The sequence below is a fragment of the Hyposmocoma kahamanoa genome, unplaced genomic scaffold, assembly GCF_003589595.1.
Source record: "Hyposmocoma kahamanoa isolate Upper Pololo Valley unplaced genomic scaffold, ASM358959v1 134, whole genome shotgun sequence".
Lineage (NCBI taxonomy): Eukaryota > Metazoa > Arthropoda > Insecta > Lepidoptera > Cosmopterigidae > Hyposmocoma > Hyposmocoma kahamanoa.
Genome location: NW_020653477.1, coordinates 330,261 through 350,025, shown reverse-complemented (window position 1 = coordinate 350,025; position 19,765 = coordinate 330,261). Strand labels below are relative to the sequence as shown.

At 35.4% G+C, this 19,765-nt stretch overlaps 1 protein-coding gene across 1 annotated transcript in view; it reads left to right on the top strand.

Annotated features, from left to right (window-relative positions):
- LOC113240371 (cytochrome P450 4C1-like) overlaps nucleotides 1-19,765 on the top strand; it is a 48,172-nt gene that overhangs the window by 7,159 nt on the left and 21,248 nt on the right. Inside the window, exons 2-6 of the mRNA XM_026477655.1 lie at nucleotides 10,183-10,338; nucleotides 12,277-12,386; nucleotides 14,407-14,497; nucleotides 15,647-15,826; nucleotides 17,911-18,077. Coding sequence (XP_026333440.1) covers nucleotides 10,194-10,338; nucleotides 12,277-12,386; nucleotides 14,407-14,497; nucleotides 15,647-15,826; nucleotides 17,911-18,077 — 693 coding nt within the window. The 5' untranslated portion in view covers nucleotides 10,183-10,193. The remainder of the gene's footprint in view (nucleotides 1-10,182; nucleotides 10,339-12,276; nucleotides 12,387-14,406; nucleotides 14,498-15,646; nucleotides 15,827-17,910; nucleotides 18,078-19,765) is intronic.

The following is a 19,765-nucleotide window of genomic DNA, read 5'->3' as shown; positions in this document are numbered from 1 at the left end:
AACGCACGAGAACTAAAGCCGAATTGTTTGTCGGGAATGAAATTGTTGGACGCGACGTAGACTCTGAGACGGGTATATAGAATACGCTCATAGAGTTGGCCCATTGAGCGGTAGCTGGTGGGCTCTGATTTAGGTCAGGTTTAGGAATGATAATGACCCTTTTGACACTGGAATGTAGTTTGTCATACCTTGTTTGTACTCAGCCGCTGCCGTTGCTGCTCGCGATGCCGTAAGCATTGCCTATAATACTTCTGTCGCAACATCTAAGGCAGTGACTGTTTATATGGTGCCTCATTACTTACTTATGCTTCGACTACGGACAATGGTGGACGTCGAATTATTTGCAGCTTCTGCGCTAAAATTTTATTCAATTATGTGCGGTTTTAAGTTAATACGATTCATCACAATATTTTTTATTTTTTATTTAAGTTTCACAAACCCCAGGTCCTTGCAAAAGAAGTCCGTTATCTACCCAGGATGCTGCGAGAGGCCATTGAAATTAAAAAACATACTAATTTCAACAGGAAAGATGGTTTCTCCGTACCACCAGTTTGGGATCCATTATTTCCTCTGATGAAAAATCCCAAACAGACATGAGACTGCAGTACTAATTAATATGTTTTAGTTTATTCTAATTTCTATTATTAATTAATAATAAATTGAACTTAATAAAAATTCATTCAATAAAATAATTTGTAAAACTTAATGCAGCGTAAATTGGAATGTTTTCTTTGTAAAACGAAAAATAAGGTACCTATTTAATTAATAACTATTGTAACTATAGTGAAAAAAATAGTGTGGTTTGCATTAATATTAGGCATAACTGGTTGAAGACTGTACCACCTCAGTTAACCGTGACCATGGGACCTGTAAAGGGCCCGAAACGTCGGTTTGTTAGAAAAAACAATTATACACGATTAAAATCCGGAAAAATAGTTTCATTTCCAATGTGTAACAATATCGAAAACCTAAGAACTCGAATAGTATAACTTATTTTTTTAACCGACTTGAAAAAAGGAGGAATTTCTCAATTCGACTGATGATGATTCTTTTTTGTTGGAAAAAGGGTACCTCAGATGTGGTCCCATTTCAATTTGAATATTCCACCTCTAAGGGTGGCAAACTAGTGGATGAATGACTAATGAGGTAGCTTTTTTTAGTACTCTATACTGAGATTATAAAATACAACGATGTCCAACAGAAAATAAAATAACATTTTCTTAGGAACAAATTTCTCTGACTACACTGTAAAATTAATTATTGGCTAGAGTATTAAAATAAGGACGATAATGGCAAGACCAGCTGATAAACAATCACGGCTTGCAATTCATTTTCTATCGCGATTTTTAGACGACAACCTCTGAACCTAACTATACTGTCTAACTGACAATCGTCGCCTTACAAAGTTGTAGACTGAATCTATTTACCACTTTGGTAATTATTAAATTTTCAGTTTGAGTAGCTGTGGAATTTACTGCCTCACAGAATAGGTATACCCACGAGCGAAATGTATAAAGGTAAACACAGTACATATTCAAGAATCCTTATGACTATTTATAAATCAAAATACTTATTGAATGGCATCGAGTACAAAAAACCCGTACCCGCAACTTGATGGCCTTCGATTTGTTGTAATTTACGTGAAGGTAAAATATGGCGGATTTAAGATATTTATTTATTTTACTTTTTATTTCTATTTAGGTTACAAAAGAACCACAAACATACAAACCTTATATATATACATAATAATGTAATGAAGCAGTAATGACTAATTATTATTTACACGTACTGCCTGCGATGTGTGACGCAACGTGGGTGTCCGGTAGTCGGCCTCAGAAACGTCGGTACATACCCTATCGGTAGATACCTTCCGGCAGTAGAATTAAAATTCACATTGTGTCGGGACCCCAAGTGCTCGATCCTCAGGGTAGCATTGGCTATCACTCGTATATACTCCACAATATCGGCAGACTGTGCAGTAATGAAAATATGACAAATACTTTTATTATTTATATGTATCATCACCTGATACGCTTCCAAAAAACCGTCTCCTGCACTCTCATCAGTCTTATCGTACACGTCCGTTTATTGTCGTTTTTTTTAACCCGGCCTTTTTTTATGGACATCCTCAATATGATAGAGATATATTCGCCTAGGGCTACCTCTCCCCACGCTTCCACCCACATTTGCTCTATAATTTTATACCATCAATCTACTAACATTCATTCTTTCTACATAACTAGGGGTGTTCCGATTCCTATTCAAATGAGCAGTCTGAGTAGTCGAATCAATTCGTCTCCATACTTTAGATTTTGGCGGCACCTTAATAACAAGAAAAAAGTAATTAACTTTTTACAAACACGCACTGCACAATACTTAATTCAATAAATAAACGTACTTTTTTTTTTTTTTTAAATATTATACCTAAATCGATAATTCCGCTAATCGATCGAGATTTAGATAATCGATAATTACTGCAAATTTGACGTATACACAGATATATATCTAGATAGACGCCGCAAGTGTACGTACTTCGCGTGCCCAAAGTAAGTGGAAGTCACTTACTTACCGCTGCTACACTTCAGAACGCGCTCGACCGGTATCGTGGATAAACGCCAGTCGAAAACGCGAAAAATGCATAATTGTGCCATTATAAACTGCAAAAGCAACATAACTGTGGGTAAACGGGTAAACAGGGCCGTTTCCTTCCACGGGCAAGTGATTTTGTAATCAGAAGATGCATAATTTATTCTAAAAACAATTATTTTGGTTTTCTATGAATTTCGAGAAAACATATATGCAACCCAGTGTATGTCTCATGTTTGTAATACAGTGCGGTTTTTATTTGGCGCGACATATTTGTGATCCTTTGTTAATACGCCATAAATATCCAACGAACGCACTTTTGTATAATGCATTCAGTTTCGTGGTACGGCCGCTTGTACATTCTTTTGGTCAAATTTAACATTTAGTGATGTATACGTTGGGCAATACTGTTCTCGATTCTGGTGAAAACAAAGGGACGAAAATTATTAAGACCTTAGTAATGGTATAAAAATATTCTATAACTCTTGTTATAACGTTTCGTTTTTTTTTTCAGTTTTGTAATATCTATTATCAGTAGTATCTGTAATTTCGATAATTTTTGCAGCACGTTGCCTCGAATGTCCGAATATAGTGAGCAAGTAATTACTTATTAAATATTACTATTATTTAATTATTACGAGTAATACAAAAAAATATGTAATGCAAAGAATTAACAGCGCACTGTCTTTGACAAAACCTGGAGTTGGTCATACGTCTGAGTTCGTTGCTTTCGAGGACGAAGGTGGTCTAGTTTATCCCACCTAAGATGCTATCCAAATATGCAGAGTAGCAGAGTTAGGAATCCGAGAAATAATAAACAAATAACAAAAATTTCACACGAGGCCATTGTTAAGTAAATCTCTTCTGATTAATAAGGTGTTACCATATTTTGTCAGTAGCAACATTTCATTTGTTTTAACATTCATCAATTTGATCAATTACCAACAGAAAACCATCTAGTAAAATTAATAAGACAGTCGCAAGTTAATATATTGAGGTGCGTTTTCATTATTTAAGTTAATCGATAAGATCTATTACAAAAAGATGTTATATAATAAGCTCATTTTACTGGAACGACAATAATTTTAATATTTGAAGTCAATTAAAAAGACAAGTCTGAATATTTTAAAAGTAAACTAAACGACTAAACTATCTTAGTCTAGTATTTTTGTACTATATTAATATTACTACTACTTGCAATCAACAAATACTTGAACAAAAATAATTCTATTTAGAATCGATTACTCGAATGGAATACGCGTGTTTACGCGTATTCCGTTCAATCAATCGATCGATAAACACTTAGTTGGCGCTTCTACGCTTCAGAACAAGGACGAAGGTGGTCTAGTTCATCCCACCAAAGATGCTATCTAAATATGCAGAGTAGCAGAGATAGAAATCCGAGAAATAATGGTCAAAACGCAAAAACTTTACACGAGGCCGACATTAAGTAAACCTTAAGTTACTTTAGTAAGATTTTAGCTATTTTGTCAGCAGTAACATTTTCAGTTGTCTTGCCATTCACGAATTTAATTAATTACCGACGGAAAACCATCTAGTAAATTTATTTTAGGCAGTTGCAAGTTCATATATTGACGTGCGTTTTCATTATTTAAGTCAATCGATAAGATCTTCTATTACAAAAAGACAGTTATAGGTATAATAAGCTTATATTATTTCAAGGACAATAATTTTAATATTTGAAGTTGATTATAAATTAAAGTTTCAATTATTAAGTTATCAAAATTTTAATGAAGGACATAATTACCTTGTTTTGGTATTTTACTACTGTATTAATATTTCATGACTACTAGTAATCAACGAATACTTGAATCGATTAATTGAATTGAATACGTGTATTCCGTTCAATCAATCGATTTAGCGCGGAACGAGGTTTCCCATGACTAAATAGTTCTTGTGACGTCATGCTACATAAAATGTGGTACGCTCGGTTTTCATACAAATTGCTGTACTTGCGGCGTATATCTAGATATATGTCTGTGGACGTATATAATAATACTTAAAGTAAACATTAATCTATATAAAAACTGTAGTACTAAACCCACAAAACTACATAAGAACCCGCCATTTCTCTTTATGAATTTCGCTCATTCGCTGAGATGTATGTATTGTTACAATTCATCCAAGATGATCCAAAGGGACCATAAATAGACCTACATTTGATTACTCGGGTACCTCGTGGTTTTGCGTTTGTTCGCTGCAAAACGGGGAATTAAATACGTAAGGCATATAATGGAAAGGAAAAATAATTAGGAAAAAAGTGATCTTTTCCTAGGAAGTAGGATTAAGGATAAATATCGCGTACGCGTTTCAATTCGATACAAATATTTTTCTTCCGATAGCCAGTAAAACTCGAAAGAAGGGATTTGATACTAAAACTACTCGGTATCGTAACAAAAGTATCGAGTACTTACTCGTATTTACTTGACCAAACCATCGAAGTATCCCTTTTCTGCCCTGATCATCCTGATCATCTTTCATACCAGAACACTGTCTTATTAAGCGATTCGGCGTTCTGTTTTTAATACTAATACTGCATTTATAGCGCAAAGCTCTCGTTTCTAGAGCATTCACCCTACTTTCAAGTTTTACTTCTATGGATATTAAGTACTTTTTAAAAACAGAGAGGGGATTTGTATGTGTAAACGTGATATCGGGCTGGCAAACATTTTTTAAAAGCTTTGCGTCACGCACTGGAAATATAGGTACATACATACAAAATTCTTATCATCATAAAAACACAAAAGGATATTTTGTGAGGAACATTTTAAGATTATTCACCTGATTGATTGCGGGCCATTATATAAATAATTTTCTATCTATCATGTACATAAAATAAGCAAATCAAATTATTTAATACATTTTATATTCATCAGTAAGTAAAGGAATGACTAAACAACAACAGGAACAAATCCGCCACGCCAATTCTTACACCATCAGACTCTATATAGTTATTAAAAGTGTAATGACCCTTCTTAACAAATGAAATAAGTGTATTTCCCTTACAGGGAAACTGGAAAAAAGTAGGCATAGTCGTCTTTTACTTCATACTTAGGTTTAGGACTTGCTTTTGACCACTACATCTTAGAGCAAAGATCAAATCAAAAATCAAATCAAATCAAATAATAAATTCTCCAAATAATAAATTGGGTGCAAGTACAAAACAAATGCAAAGTAGACCAGTAGTAAAAGAAGTTCCAGCAGTAGACCGTGTGCCAGCAAAAAGGAAGCCTGAGAAGTCTAAGAAGACGTCGTCAGATCAAACAGGGTCTTCTGCAACCTTAATTTCTTCTCCTAAAATACCTCCCCTTATGACTACAGATAATAACACGAAAGTAGAAGGAGAAGAAGGCTTTATTGAAGTCAGGCACCGGCGAACACGATTCTCTTCACCACACGTACTCCGTGGTGTAGCGACGCCCGGTTCAACATCTCTCGAAGAAAACGGAAAGAAAATTGTGAAGAAAGTAGAGGAAACAATGCCAAAACCCCTTAAAAAAGTAATTATAATTGCGGATCAACAGGGGAAGGGTTTACAACCTTGCCTTCAGTCGGTATTAGGTTCACAATTTTCAATAAGTTGTTTCTGGAAAGGAGGCGCGAAAATGTTAGATGTCTTAAATAGTTTTAAAACGGAAATTATGTCCTTATCGAAAGAGGATTATGTTGTTGTTGTTGGGGGTACAAATGACACAAATCCGTGTGAATACAAGACGGTCATAAGAACTTGGTTAAATTTCATAACTAATACAAATATAATAATTTGTGAGGTTCCCTTCAACAAATCGTTAAATGAATTTATGTTAAATCAAGTAATTAGCCAACTATGTGAACAACACGAATACTGCACGTTTTTAGATCTAAATTATACTAACAGTTACATACCGAGAAAGGATAAAGTTACTAACATAAGTCGTTATGTATTACGAGAAATTTTGCGAATTCAAAATCAGGGTAAATATAAAGATTATATTCTAGATGCATGCAATAAGAGTACACAAACAGAAGACTTGGGCATAGGCGCTTCTAATTTTACAAATGTAACCCCTGTTTTAGTAAATGAAGACGATAAAATTGCCACAAAGAATGTGACCAGGAACAACGATCTTGATTTTTTTCGTGTATAACTTTCTATGGATACTTCACCAAAATATTAACGGCCTGATTGATAAATCGGACATGTTCTCAATAACCCTTAATGAGCTAAGAGAGACAGGAAAATTTGTTGATATAATATGCGTTACTGAACATAATATGCTTTTGGGGGACACAAATTATTTAATTATAGAAAACTATTTATTGGCTGCTGCATACTGTCGCACAGATAGAAATGGTGGTTCTTGCATATTAGTTAGAGACGGATTAAAATTCCAACCCTATGAAGAAATTGCGAAGTTAAGCATATGTAATTTGATAGAATGCTGTGCTGTAAATATATTGGAACATAATATGACTATCGTATGTATATACAGGGTACCTAAAAATCTAGATATAAAAAATAATTTAAACATTTTTTTTGACAAATTAGATGATATCTTGACATTAGTTAGCAAAAATAAAAAACAAAGGATTATACTAGCAGGAGACTTTAATATTAATATATTACAAGAAGATGACACAACAAACCGATTGACACGCTTACTAGCAAATTTTAATATGAGAATGGAAATACATGATATAACAAGACCATGCAGTGGTACTTGCATAGATAATATAGCACATAACATGCACAGGTGCAAAGGGGAAGTAACAGAACTTAGTGTTTCAGATCATTCTGCACAATTAGTTAAATGCCCTGTTAAAGCAACATGTACTCTGAAACATTGGTATATAAAGAAAAGAGATTATAGCAAGGATAATATGAATAAGTTTATGGAATGTATAAAGAATGTAAATTGGCTGCAATTAGATGGAGTATCAGATCCAAAGACAGCATTTTCAGTATTCTATGAACTTTTTAGATTATTTTACGGATTATGTTTTCCGGTATTTAAAGCAAAGATATCTCTTACCAAGAAATCAAAGTGGATATCACGCGGAATAAAATTGTGTAGCAGAAAGAAGCGACAATTATTTTGGAAGCATAGGTTATCTCAATACGAAAAACATCTAGAAGAATTTAAGACTTACACAAAACGATTTAAGCGCATTATTCAGCTAACTAAAAAAGCGCAAAATAATTATTTTATTAAAAATTCAATAAATAAGTCAAAGGCAACGTGGCAAATAATAAATAAAAGTAACGCTAAAATACCCAAAATACATAGTGACAAAATATATCATAATGGACAAATTTTAACAGATCCAACTGAAATTGCCAACGCTTTTAACGACTTTTACATTGATCAAGCACAAGAAACAAATTTCAATAATGATTCAGCTGCCAGTACAAGCACTAAAATACCGTATACTTGTAAATCTATGTTTATGATACCAACAACTGAGAAGGAAATTCAGCAAATTATAAAGGATTTAAAGAATACAAAGAGTACAGGCTACGATGAAATAAACACGACAGTTCTTAAGCATGTGTCCGAATATATATCTCCAATATTGTCATACTTAATCAATATTTCAGTGGAGTATGGAATATTTCCGGAAGAACTGAAAATATCTATCGTAAAACCTTTATATAAAAAAGATAATAAAGAAAACATTAATAATTACCGACCTGTATCTCTCATTTCAATTCTGGCTAAGGTTTACGAGAAAGTCATTTATAAAAATATGCTCTCGTACTTAGAAACAAATAAAATTCTTATAAAAAATCAAAAGGGCTTTAGAAAGGGTCAATCAATGAACTTAGCCATTTATGAGTTACTGTTAATAGTTCTAAAAGCAATGGACAAAAGCAAACCAGTCATAGCATTATATATGGACTTAACAAAGGCCTTTGATTTTGTCAATCATAATATTTTGCTCGATAAACTGTTTAGATATGGGATCAGGGGAAATGTACATGAACTAATAGAATCGTATTTGACTAATCGAAAACAAATGACATGCATTAATAAAATATCGAATGAAACCAAAACTGACATATCGTATTTTTCTGCATCTAGAACAGTTCTACATGGAATTCCACAAGGATCAGTACTGGGTCCATTGCTGTTTTTAATTTATATTAATGACTTTCCAACAGCAACGTCATATCCCATGCTTATGTTTGCGGATGATAGTACTGTAATTTTTGACATTGAGCGTCACATTTCATTTGACCAAGAAATCAATAACGACATTATAAATATAATAAAATGGTTACAAAGCAATAGACTTCAAATTAATTTAAGTAAAACTGTGTACATTAATTTTAAACACAAAATTAACAAGACTCAAGAGGACCACGATATAAAATATCTTGATACAGAAATTAAGGAGGTAGTGGACACAAAATTTTTAGGGGTGTATATTGATAATAATATGACATGGACAAAACATATAGAGATATTGTGTATGAAACTTCATAGATTTGCCTACGCCTTGTGGAGGCTAGCTAAAGTGGTAGACAAAGAGGCATTACTAGTAACCTACCATGGATATGTCGCCTCAATTATAAGGTACGGTATCATATTTTGGGGTAATGCCAAAGATAGTCTGGCTGTATTAATCGCACAAAAGAGATGTGTGCGAGCCATTTGTGGTTTGAAGAGAATGGATAGTTGTGTGCCACATTTTAAGGAACTAGGTTTGCTGACGGTTCCTTCAATGTATATATTTGAAGCAGTCCTCTTCGTCCGGAAAAATCCCACACTCTTTGCCAAAGTAGATAGTACGCGTCGTCATTTAAATATTCAATTAGTAACACGCAAGACAGAATTATATAATAAAAATATCTGTGCGATGGCGCCAAGATTGTACAATAAACTTCCGAAAAGTATTCGAGCAATAGGTGACATTACCGGTTTTAAAAAACGTTTACATAATTTGTTAATATCAAAGGCATATTATACAGTAAACGATTTCATGAATGATAGGGATTTGAGATTCTAAAAATGACATTGAATATTATTTTAGAATTAGGATTAGTGATAGGGACTTATAATGTAATAATAATAATTTTGTAAAATTTGTAATAATAATAATGGTTTTCTAATGTAATGTAAATTTAAGACTTGTTATAAAATGTAAAAAATTCGTACGCCTAAGGGCAATGCACACTGATACACTTTAGTTGTAAGATCTTTATGGACGTGTGTACACGAATAAATGATTTTGATTTGATTTGATTTGATTTGATTTGCCTGAAGGAAATATCGACAAAGTAAGGATGATATCCCGCCATACGTCTGGATGTTCGATGGTAAAAAGTGACGGGGTGGATAAGCTGATGGAGTCCATTGGCACACTCACCGAAATATATTCAGTAGAAAAAACTATGAAGTTTAGATTCGAGCTTAAGAAGTCTCGTGGCTCTGCGTTCAACCGAATCAAGAGTCTCAAGTTGATATTTTGCCATGCAAAATCGGACTTTTCAATTGCCCCCTTTGGATATTTATATACCGTGTCACGTCTGTTTTCCATTACCTACCCCAGGCATTATAAAATAGTAAAATCATAATCTAATTTGATTTCCAGATCACCCAAAAATGTTCTGGTCAGTTGTCCTGGTCTTAGTCTTGGTTTTCGTGGCGTGGGACGTGCTGGGAGATCAAAATCCCCTCGATGTCGTTCCCGGACCACCTAGAAGACCTATCTTCGGCTGCGTGCTTGGACATATGATGATGAGTCCTCGTAAGTATTATTTCGTACCCTCGGTTTAAAAAAAAGTACATGTGATACGTCAAAAGTGCTTCTATCACGTGAAAATCGTAAAAATAATAATGAACTAAACAAAGTTTATTTAATGATACATAGTGATGGGAGGAATAAATCTTACAAGCAGGCGTGTGCCTATCATTAATAATTCCAGTGCCACTCAGAACTATAAATCGCAAAGATCTAAGGGACAATCCCGCTGTATCACCGTGAGGTGAGACATAAGTTGACAAGTTCCATGTGCCTGTAATTTTACCAGTACTCATAACCCTTCAAAAATTGAAAAGCAGTAATAAAAGTAGTAAGCAGTAATGCTCGCATTACTGTTTGGCGGCAGACGGTAAGGTGGCAGTAGTTCCCTGGATGACCTCTTTCACAAGAACCTAGCTCTACTGCTGCTGATGTGAAGCTCTCCTATTTAAGTATATCGATACTTTAGAGTAGAAAGGGCGTAAAGGTCAAACGACTAAGTTTATAAAACGAGTGAAAGATAATAATTTACTTTTGGTTCATAATGTTTACGTAAAAAAGTAAGTTATATCCAATAACAAAACTTAGTAGAAGGATAAATAAGGCCTAAAATTTTAACCCAACTACATGAATAAAATATTGGTTGTTGCATCCTTTCATCTACTGCCTCCGTGGCCGAACGATTACCATGCCGGACTGCCACGCAGAGGTCTCAGGTTCGATTCCCGGGCCGGGAGAAATAGTTATATGGCCTACAATTATTTCTCTCGTGTGTTTGGGTGTAATTTGTGATTGTCTATGTGTGTGTCCATGGCACCCGCGACACAGGGTTTCCCTAGTGCGGGGCTATGTTGAGTGTGTGCGTTATCTACGACGCATCGATATAGTACATTATTGCAGAGGCCGGGATGTAAAGAATTGCTGGACGAGTATGAGTTGCTCGCTGGCGCGTTCCCGCCGAGGCTTACATAGTGCTTTTCTCAAGCAATATGGAAATAACAAAAAGTTAATTAAAGTTAAAAACAATATTTGAAATGAAACTATTTTTCCGGATTTAAATCGCGTATATTTGTTACCGGTCAGTCAACCGTGTCCATGGGACCTGTAAAGGGCCCGAAACGTGTCGGTTTGTTTGAAAAAACAAATATACGCGATTTAAATCCGGAAAAATAGTTTCATTTCCTATGTGTAACAATCGCGAAAACCTAAGAAAACAATATTTGACATAGTTTTTCCAGGCACATCATCAGAAGTTCAGCAGACTACTGCTGAACTTCTGATGATGTGGTTGAATGTGTATCCATTACTGTATTTTGGTTATCGCTCTTCTCACTAGAACTTATTTTCCCGACGAACATTGAAAAAAGCCAAAAATGTGTCTTTGTATGTTACAAGCCTCATTATAGTGATTTTATAATAAACTTTTTGTAACACCTTTTGTAACCTGTGTATCACAAAGAAATAAATGAATTTGAATTTGAAAACAGAATAACAGAAAAGAATACCAAAGCACTTCAGTTTATTAAAAAAAGAAAGCGATACAGCAGCTATTTTAATTCTTGGCAATTACGAACACTTGACAATTTGCTGTAAGAGTTTTTCTTTTGTTTTGTTCGGTGATGAACTATGTAAACAGGACTCTACTAATGTAGATAGGTTTGAAAGTTTAGACCAGAGTACAGTCATGGATTTTCGCAGGAAAGAAGTCGCACGGGCCATAAATGACAAACTTTCTGTGTTCCATTTTTGAAAGTAATGCAAACATTTCCGAGATTGTTTGAGAAAAAAAAAAAGTCATCAACTGATTTGTTCGTAGCATCTATAAACCACTCTACTGAAAAGTTGTCAATTTGCAGATGTAGCCTTATTACACCAAGAGTGAGAATTGTAACGCTCTGTTTTTGGTTCATTTGTAGTCTTATATTATGTTAATTTAATTTGCAGGTACTCTTTTCCTAAAACTTCGTGAGTACGCAGAAAAGTATGAGGATCGTTACGTGCTAAAGCTCTTCAGACGTCGCGTTGTTTACATTTACAATCCAAGCGATATTGAGGTAAGGTTACACCTGTAATCTCAAATCTTAGTCCGAAGTCGTTAATTTCGATTAGTCATGGAAAAATTCACCTAAAAAAGATATAAGTTGAAGTTACTGAACGAAAACGATGGAGCCAACAAGAGGTGATAGTGGTGTGGTTGTTGGAGGTTTTTTCGTTGTTGTGAAATCATTTGAATCTCGTTTTTCTTTTAAGCGGCTTTTGGCCATACAAGTTTATTTTAAAAAGTCACGCTAAATAAAAATTCAAAAGATATTTCGAAACGTAGAACAATGAGGTTTCGAAATTAAATTTTTCCAATTTTTTAAATTTCTCCAGTTTTTGCGAATTACCAACAGTAATTTTAATGAATCTGGATAACTTTTGCCGATCGCATGGTCTAGTACTGGCGACACATCTTTCAAATGCCTGCCTTATCAACTTTTGATGGTAGTTTCTGCAATTACTATGGTTGTCAGGAGTAACGGGGAATCAGGGTCCGATTCCGGAGAGAGAGCCTGAGAAACGGCTACCACATCCAAGGTAGGCAGCATGCGCGTAAATTATTTACTCCCGACACGGGGAGGTAGTGACACTTTAGATACACTTTAGGGCAACAATTGGAGGGCAAGTCTTTTTACGATTTCGCTAATTTGACATTTGTGGCGTAAAGAAGACGAGACACCTGAGATTATGGGTAGACTGTATTAGGGTGCGTACAGATTTGTGGAATGCGCCTGGTTAGGAAATCCATTACTTAGCGCGGTTAGTGGTGGGCAGTGGGTTAAAACTCAATTTACCCGCTCGGGTTTTAATCGGGGTTTTACCGAAAGCGTCGGGTTTTAAACCATTGCTGGCCAAAATTGTGGCATACCTACTTTCATATTTACCAGAAATTTCGATGTAAAAGGACGCGGCGGCCGCGCGAAAACTTTCGCGTCGTGTAACTGGGCTTAGGGATGCACATTACGACTCGATTTTTATGAAAATCGATTCAAGTACCTAATACCTACATACCTACGATCGCTACGAATTTTTATCGATTCATATAATGCGATTTTCATGCCAATCTACTCAACAGAAAGACAGAATATGTAAGCAAGCAATAAACTTTATATATTAATATAATTAATTACTTAATATTTAGTTGTAAACAGTTTTTGCCCCCATTTCGGGCGTTAAAAGGTTTTACCCCGATGAAATCCAGGCGTTAACCAAGCACCGGATTAAAACTCTGGCGCTTGTCCTTCTTAGCAACGCGCCTGTCCATAGAAGTTGCAATGCTATAGAGCCCGTGACACGGAGACAAGAATTTGATAAATGCCACGTGCCTATTTTAATAGCACTGTTCGTAGCCGGAAATAAGTAACTGGCACTGCAACTGTAATGAAGAGGTGTGTTGTTTACCACGTGTTAATACAAGCCCACTAGTTGATTATCCTCATATTCTGTGATCATAAAAAAGATATAAAAAGATTAACTGGCTCCGTGGCCGAACGGTTATCATACTGGACTGTCACGCAGAAGTTTCGGCTTCGATTCCCGAGTCGAGAGAAATATTTGTATGGCCCACATTTATTTCTCTCGTGAGTTTGGATGTAATTTGTGGTTGTCAATGTGTGTGCCAGGATTTCCCTAGTGCGGGACTATGAGTGTGTGCGCGTATTATTATTATATTATTAAAACCGTGAATTGATCACCCTCATCCTAATATTTTTCTTTTTTTTATGATATCAAGTGACGAGGCGAATAAGCCTGTACATAACAGTTGCAGTATCACTTAGAGTCTTAAATCGTAAAGATCCGGAGGGGTACTTCCAGGGGCATGTGCCTGTAATTTCACCAGCACCCTTACCCTTCAAAACCGGAACGCAGTAATGCTCACATTACGAGAAATAGGTCAAGTGGTAGTTCTTCCCTGGACAAAATCTTTCACAAGAAGTTCTACTGCTACGGAATAGTAATTATCTATCATCGGTTTGTGCCTGATTTTGTTTATTATACATTATTCTTTTATTAGCAATAGCATTATGTTCACAGGTAGTTTTGTCCCATTCGAAGAACATAGACAAGGCGAGGCCCTATAAGTTCTTAATTCCTTGGCTTGGCACTGGCCTGCTCATCAGTACTGGTAAAATTCAGTCATTATTGTATTCTTTTGAGTTATTTTATTCACTTTATATTATTTTTATTTTACTGCACATTTGAAGATAAATCTAGCGAATCAATGCATATTTTATAACAAAATCGTAAAGCGGTCGTCATTCCCGGCCTAGTGCTCACTAAATAATTTCCTTAACATTTTTTATTATTTCAGTATTCAGTTTTTTATCGTAGAATATTATCTAATATTCGAATACTGTATCGTGCAATATTATTTAGTAATTACACGATAATATAATAAAAATTGCCTCGGAAATTAGGTAGTGAACATTAAGCCGAGAATGACGGAAAGACTGTACTTGTAATATTAATATTTTATATTAAATGTCAGTGCTACCCATTGAAGAGACGATATTAAACCTAAAAAATCAGTTTTTAGAATTTTTGTTTGTTTGTCTGTGCGTGTGTGTGTGTTAATCTCCACAATGGCAGAACCAATTTGGATAAAGTTATTGACGATGTATTAAGACAAATTTAGATTAACATTTACTGTTTGTTTTATTTCAAAATAAGCCGTGGTAGCCTAATTGTTTGACCTACGGTCTTTTTTTATAAATAGATAAGTGAAAAGGCCCAGGTTATTTTTTCGTTCCGAAGGCGGTATAACGAGTTGCGCACGCGACGACACGCGTTGGGCAACGTGAATGCTTCGAAGGATTTAGCAAATGTGAGCGACCGTACAAGCCGCGCTGCTATTTTTTTTACGTTTTAACGACAAAAATAAACTGAAAATTATTACTATCTTTAATTGTAGGTACTTACTAACGTAAGTAAGAAATTTTAGCGCGTATGGAAATACCGGGTACTGCTAGTTTCTAAAAGCAAATTTTGTAAATATTAATAATACATATTATTAAAAAATATACATATGTCTAAAATATAATCTATGACGTTTTAAAGTCTAATTTTTTTTCAACTTCCTCGCAATTGTGATTCTTCGCACTTGTAAGGAAGAAACAGCATGCCACACGGGCAGAACGGCAATTACAAACATTCTGGTAATTAAATTTGAATCTGTACCACAGTCAGTCACTGCCACAGTAAAGTAAAGATACGGTCCCTGTCCTTGATGGTTTACTTACCCCCTTTTGTAACACAATTTAAAACTTCTTACCAGGCAGTAAATGGTTCACACGTCGCAAGATCCTTACTCCAACATTCCATTTCAACATCCTGAAGAACTTCGCCACCGTCATCGAGGAGAAAAGCCGCAATCTGGTGTCCAGATTGAAACAGCACCAGAATGAGGTAGACGTGTTTTCAGTCATCAGTGACTTCACGCTTGATACCATCTGTGGTAAGTATTCAACTAACCTTAGTTAAAGTTATGTAAACATAAAATAATATCACTGTTTGTGATAGTCTGGCCCATATATGTAAATGAAAGGTTATTTAATAAGATCCATGTATTTAGGCATTGACTTACAAATAAATGGACGTCGTCGGGTCTAATACAAAATCCACGAAAAGAATGTTCCAAGTCAACCTATTTAAATGTAGTGACATATAAAGGAATATGAGAAAGCTAAAACGTTGAATTCAAATTGTAATGTCATTTCAGTATCGCGCTGTCAGTCGAACAAATGAAGACTAAAGCGGAGTTTGACGCTCTGTATACGATTTTAACGCCTTACAAGTTCGGACACTTTTTAGCACGGACCCGACGTCCATATAATTGTAAGTCAATGTATTTAAGTTAAATTTTTATACAAAATAAATTTATCTTTATCTTTATCAATCTGACTGGGCCGAAGTCTCGTAATAATATATTTTTTTTAAAACATCAAGTGACGGAATGAACCTTGGACGATCAATTCGTGCGCCTGACGGTAAGCTACATGCCTATCTGTAACAGTTACAGTGCCACTCAGAGCTTTAAGTTGCAAAAATCTAAGGAGCACTACCACTGCGCCCGTCACCCTGAGACATAAGTTGACAAGTCACTTGTGCCTGTAATTTCACCAGCAGCGCCAGAAATGGCAGAAATAGGTAAGGTGGTAGTACTTCCCTCGACGAACTCTTTCACAAGGAGCTCTACTGCTACTTGATGATAGTTACTTTTTATATTTATTCATTTATACTCAGTTTACATAAGAGTAGACCCACCAATACGTACCATGTAGACTAAAATACGTAATATTATAAGAATAAAAATAAATGAAACTAACTGTAATATAGCTGATGTCAAACACCGCACATACACACATACAATGTGTATACACACATTCAATGAAGTTTGACAAACCCCAGGTCCTTGCAAAAGAAGTCCGTTATCTACCCAGGATGCTGCGAGACGCCATTGAAATTAAAAAAAACATGCTAATTTCAATAGGGAATTTGATTTCTCCGTGCCACCAGTGGATCCCAAGATCCAGTATTTCCTCTAATGAAAAATCCCAAACAGACATAAGACTGCAGTAGTAATTAATGTTTTAGTTTATTATAATTTCTATTATTAATTAATAATAAATTGAACTTAATAAAAAATTCATTCAATAAAATAATTTGTAAAACTTAATGTAGCGTAAATTGGAATGTTTTCTTTGTAAAATTAAAAATAAGGTATTTAATTAATAACTAGGTATTGTAACTATATCGAAAAAATAGGGTGGTTTGCATTAATATTAGATATAACTGGTTGAAGACTCTGTACCACCTCAGTCAATCACGGTTGACTGGTTCTGTAAAGGGCCCGAAACGTCAGTTTGTTTGAAAAAACAAATATGCGCGATTAAAATCTAAAAAAATATAATATATAATTCATTCACGTTATTTAAAAGTATTCCAATCATTTGCATTGCAATTTCCATCTCTCTATCTCCTTGCATTGCCCTACCTGCAATTACATACATCCTGCAGTGCAACGTGTGTTAACGGCACAGGCTACCATCTCAGTCAGCTGTGACCATGGGACCTGTAAATGGCCCGAAACATTGGTTTGTTTAAAACAACTAATATATGGGATAATAATTTTTTTTTTCTGAGGTTCGATCTTTGTATTAATAATTATAACAAACTAGTGGAGTAATTTCACAAAAAAAATTGAATATCAATTCAATTCAATAAAAATTTAATTAATACAGTGAATAGCGACATCTGTCGCCAGGACTGGTAGCTGTAAAGGTACTTACTGGGTGATAAACCTTTCATAGATTTCTCATAGATGGCGCTACGACTAAAAAGTCGTTGAAAAACCAAATACAAAGACACCGTTCCGAGTCCGTTGGTTCGTTCCGTGGCTTAGTTGGTATAGCGTCTGCCACGGTATGCAAGAAGACGTCGGTTCGAATCCGACCGAATCGAAGGAATTTTTTCTGAGTGTTCGATCTTTGTATTAATAATTATTATTATTATAAATACTATTTACAATGATTTTAACAGAGACAGCTATGGGAATCCAGCTAGATCACGACAAGTCAAAAGCCACAGTGGAGTACAAATCTGCCATTCATGAGATTGGGCGTTTGATAATGGAACGACTGACAAGATTCTGGCTTCATAACGACTTTGTCTACATGATGTTGCCCGTTGGACAGCAATTTAACAAGGTAATTTCTAGAGGCTGAATTACTTTGATTGTTGAACATTCCGTGATCCGTTTATATAATTTTGAAATTATTTCAAACAGACAGCTTGATGTGGCTAGAATGGTCATGGACACACATAGACAACCACATATTACACCCAAACTCGCGAGAGAAATAAATGTAGCCGCTAGGCACTATATTCTTTTCCCACGTTAGTGCGTTTGTGTATGGACCATTTTAGTGACGCGGCGTAGCACTTAAACGTTTGAAAGACGCTCATGATTGCTAAAGACCGCCTATCGTGACTTTTTTATATCACGAAAAGTCGGAGTCGGATCAAAGGGACTTCGTTTAGTGGAGAATAGACACCCTCGCGTTTTGGTAGCGTTATATTGGCTGGGCCCATAAATATACTTCAAATGATTGTAATATCTATTGTTAATTGTTATATAATTGGATTTGAATTTAGCTTTTGCTAACGTTATAACGCCAAGAAGACAAAGTGTGTTAAATTTAGAATTACCTATCGTAAAATCGACTAGTCCAAGCATAGAAATAAACGGAGAAAAGTTAGACCTTGTTAATAAAGCAGTCTTCTTGGGAGTGACCTTAGATAGTAAACTTCGATGATTTCCACATGTATCTTCCCTGGCCAGCAGATTAAGCTCCGCTGCGTACGCAGTCCGCAGAATCGTGAACTTACAGACGTTAATACCTACTGCTAGACTAGTTTACTTTAGTTACTTCCATAGTATAATGTCCTACGGGATTCTCATGTGGGGTAAAGCGGCAGATATTCAAACCATATTTGTATTGCGAAAACGAGCGATTCGTTCTGTATACCGTCTAGGCACTCGGATTTCTCTCAGAGAAAAGTTTAAGGAGACTGGTATAATGACTGTGGCATTACAGTACATTTATTAAAATATACATGTCATTTCAATAAGAAACAAGATATTCGTAATATTAACCTTAGAGCTAAGTCTAAACTCATGGTACCACGATTTCTTTTACCTGAGATACCGACTCTTTTATGGGGACCTGTATACGTTTTTACAATAAGATTCCCGAGCATATATTAAGATTATCATTTCTAAGTTTAAAAACTACATTAAAAATATTTTGATTGAAAAGTCATGTTACAAAATTGAAGACTACGTGTTAGATAAAGATGTATGGAAAGACGACACGGCTCCAGAGTCCACACAAATTTGATTCAAAGTGTATTCCATAGCATTTAAGTTTATTTGAAAAGAGCAATCCCTAGAGTTTACGCAGCGTAGTGAACGAGTAGTAGCTTAATGTAATGTAATGTAAGTGTGACGTTTTCAAGTGTAAATTTATTTTACCTATGGAATAATGATCTTTGACTTTGACGTTGGAAATCTTCTTTCTTCTTTCCAGCCCTTTTCAACCATATCGGTGTAGGCCTCTATCAGTTTCTGCCACTTCTTTTGGTTCTGTGCCATCTGTATCCAATTCAACCCCGCCACTTTCATGTCATCCTTCCAACGCATCTGCGGTCTCCCAGGGGCGGTTTTTCACCCCAAGATCGCCATTCGATGACCGCTTTACACCAGGAGCCATGCTTTCGAGCAACGTGATCCGCCCCCGCACCACTTAGGTTCGTTACGCGTTTAGTGACACCTGCGACTATGTTTTCCTGTACGAGACACATATTTGTTTTGCGATCTTTGAGTGTAATTCTC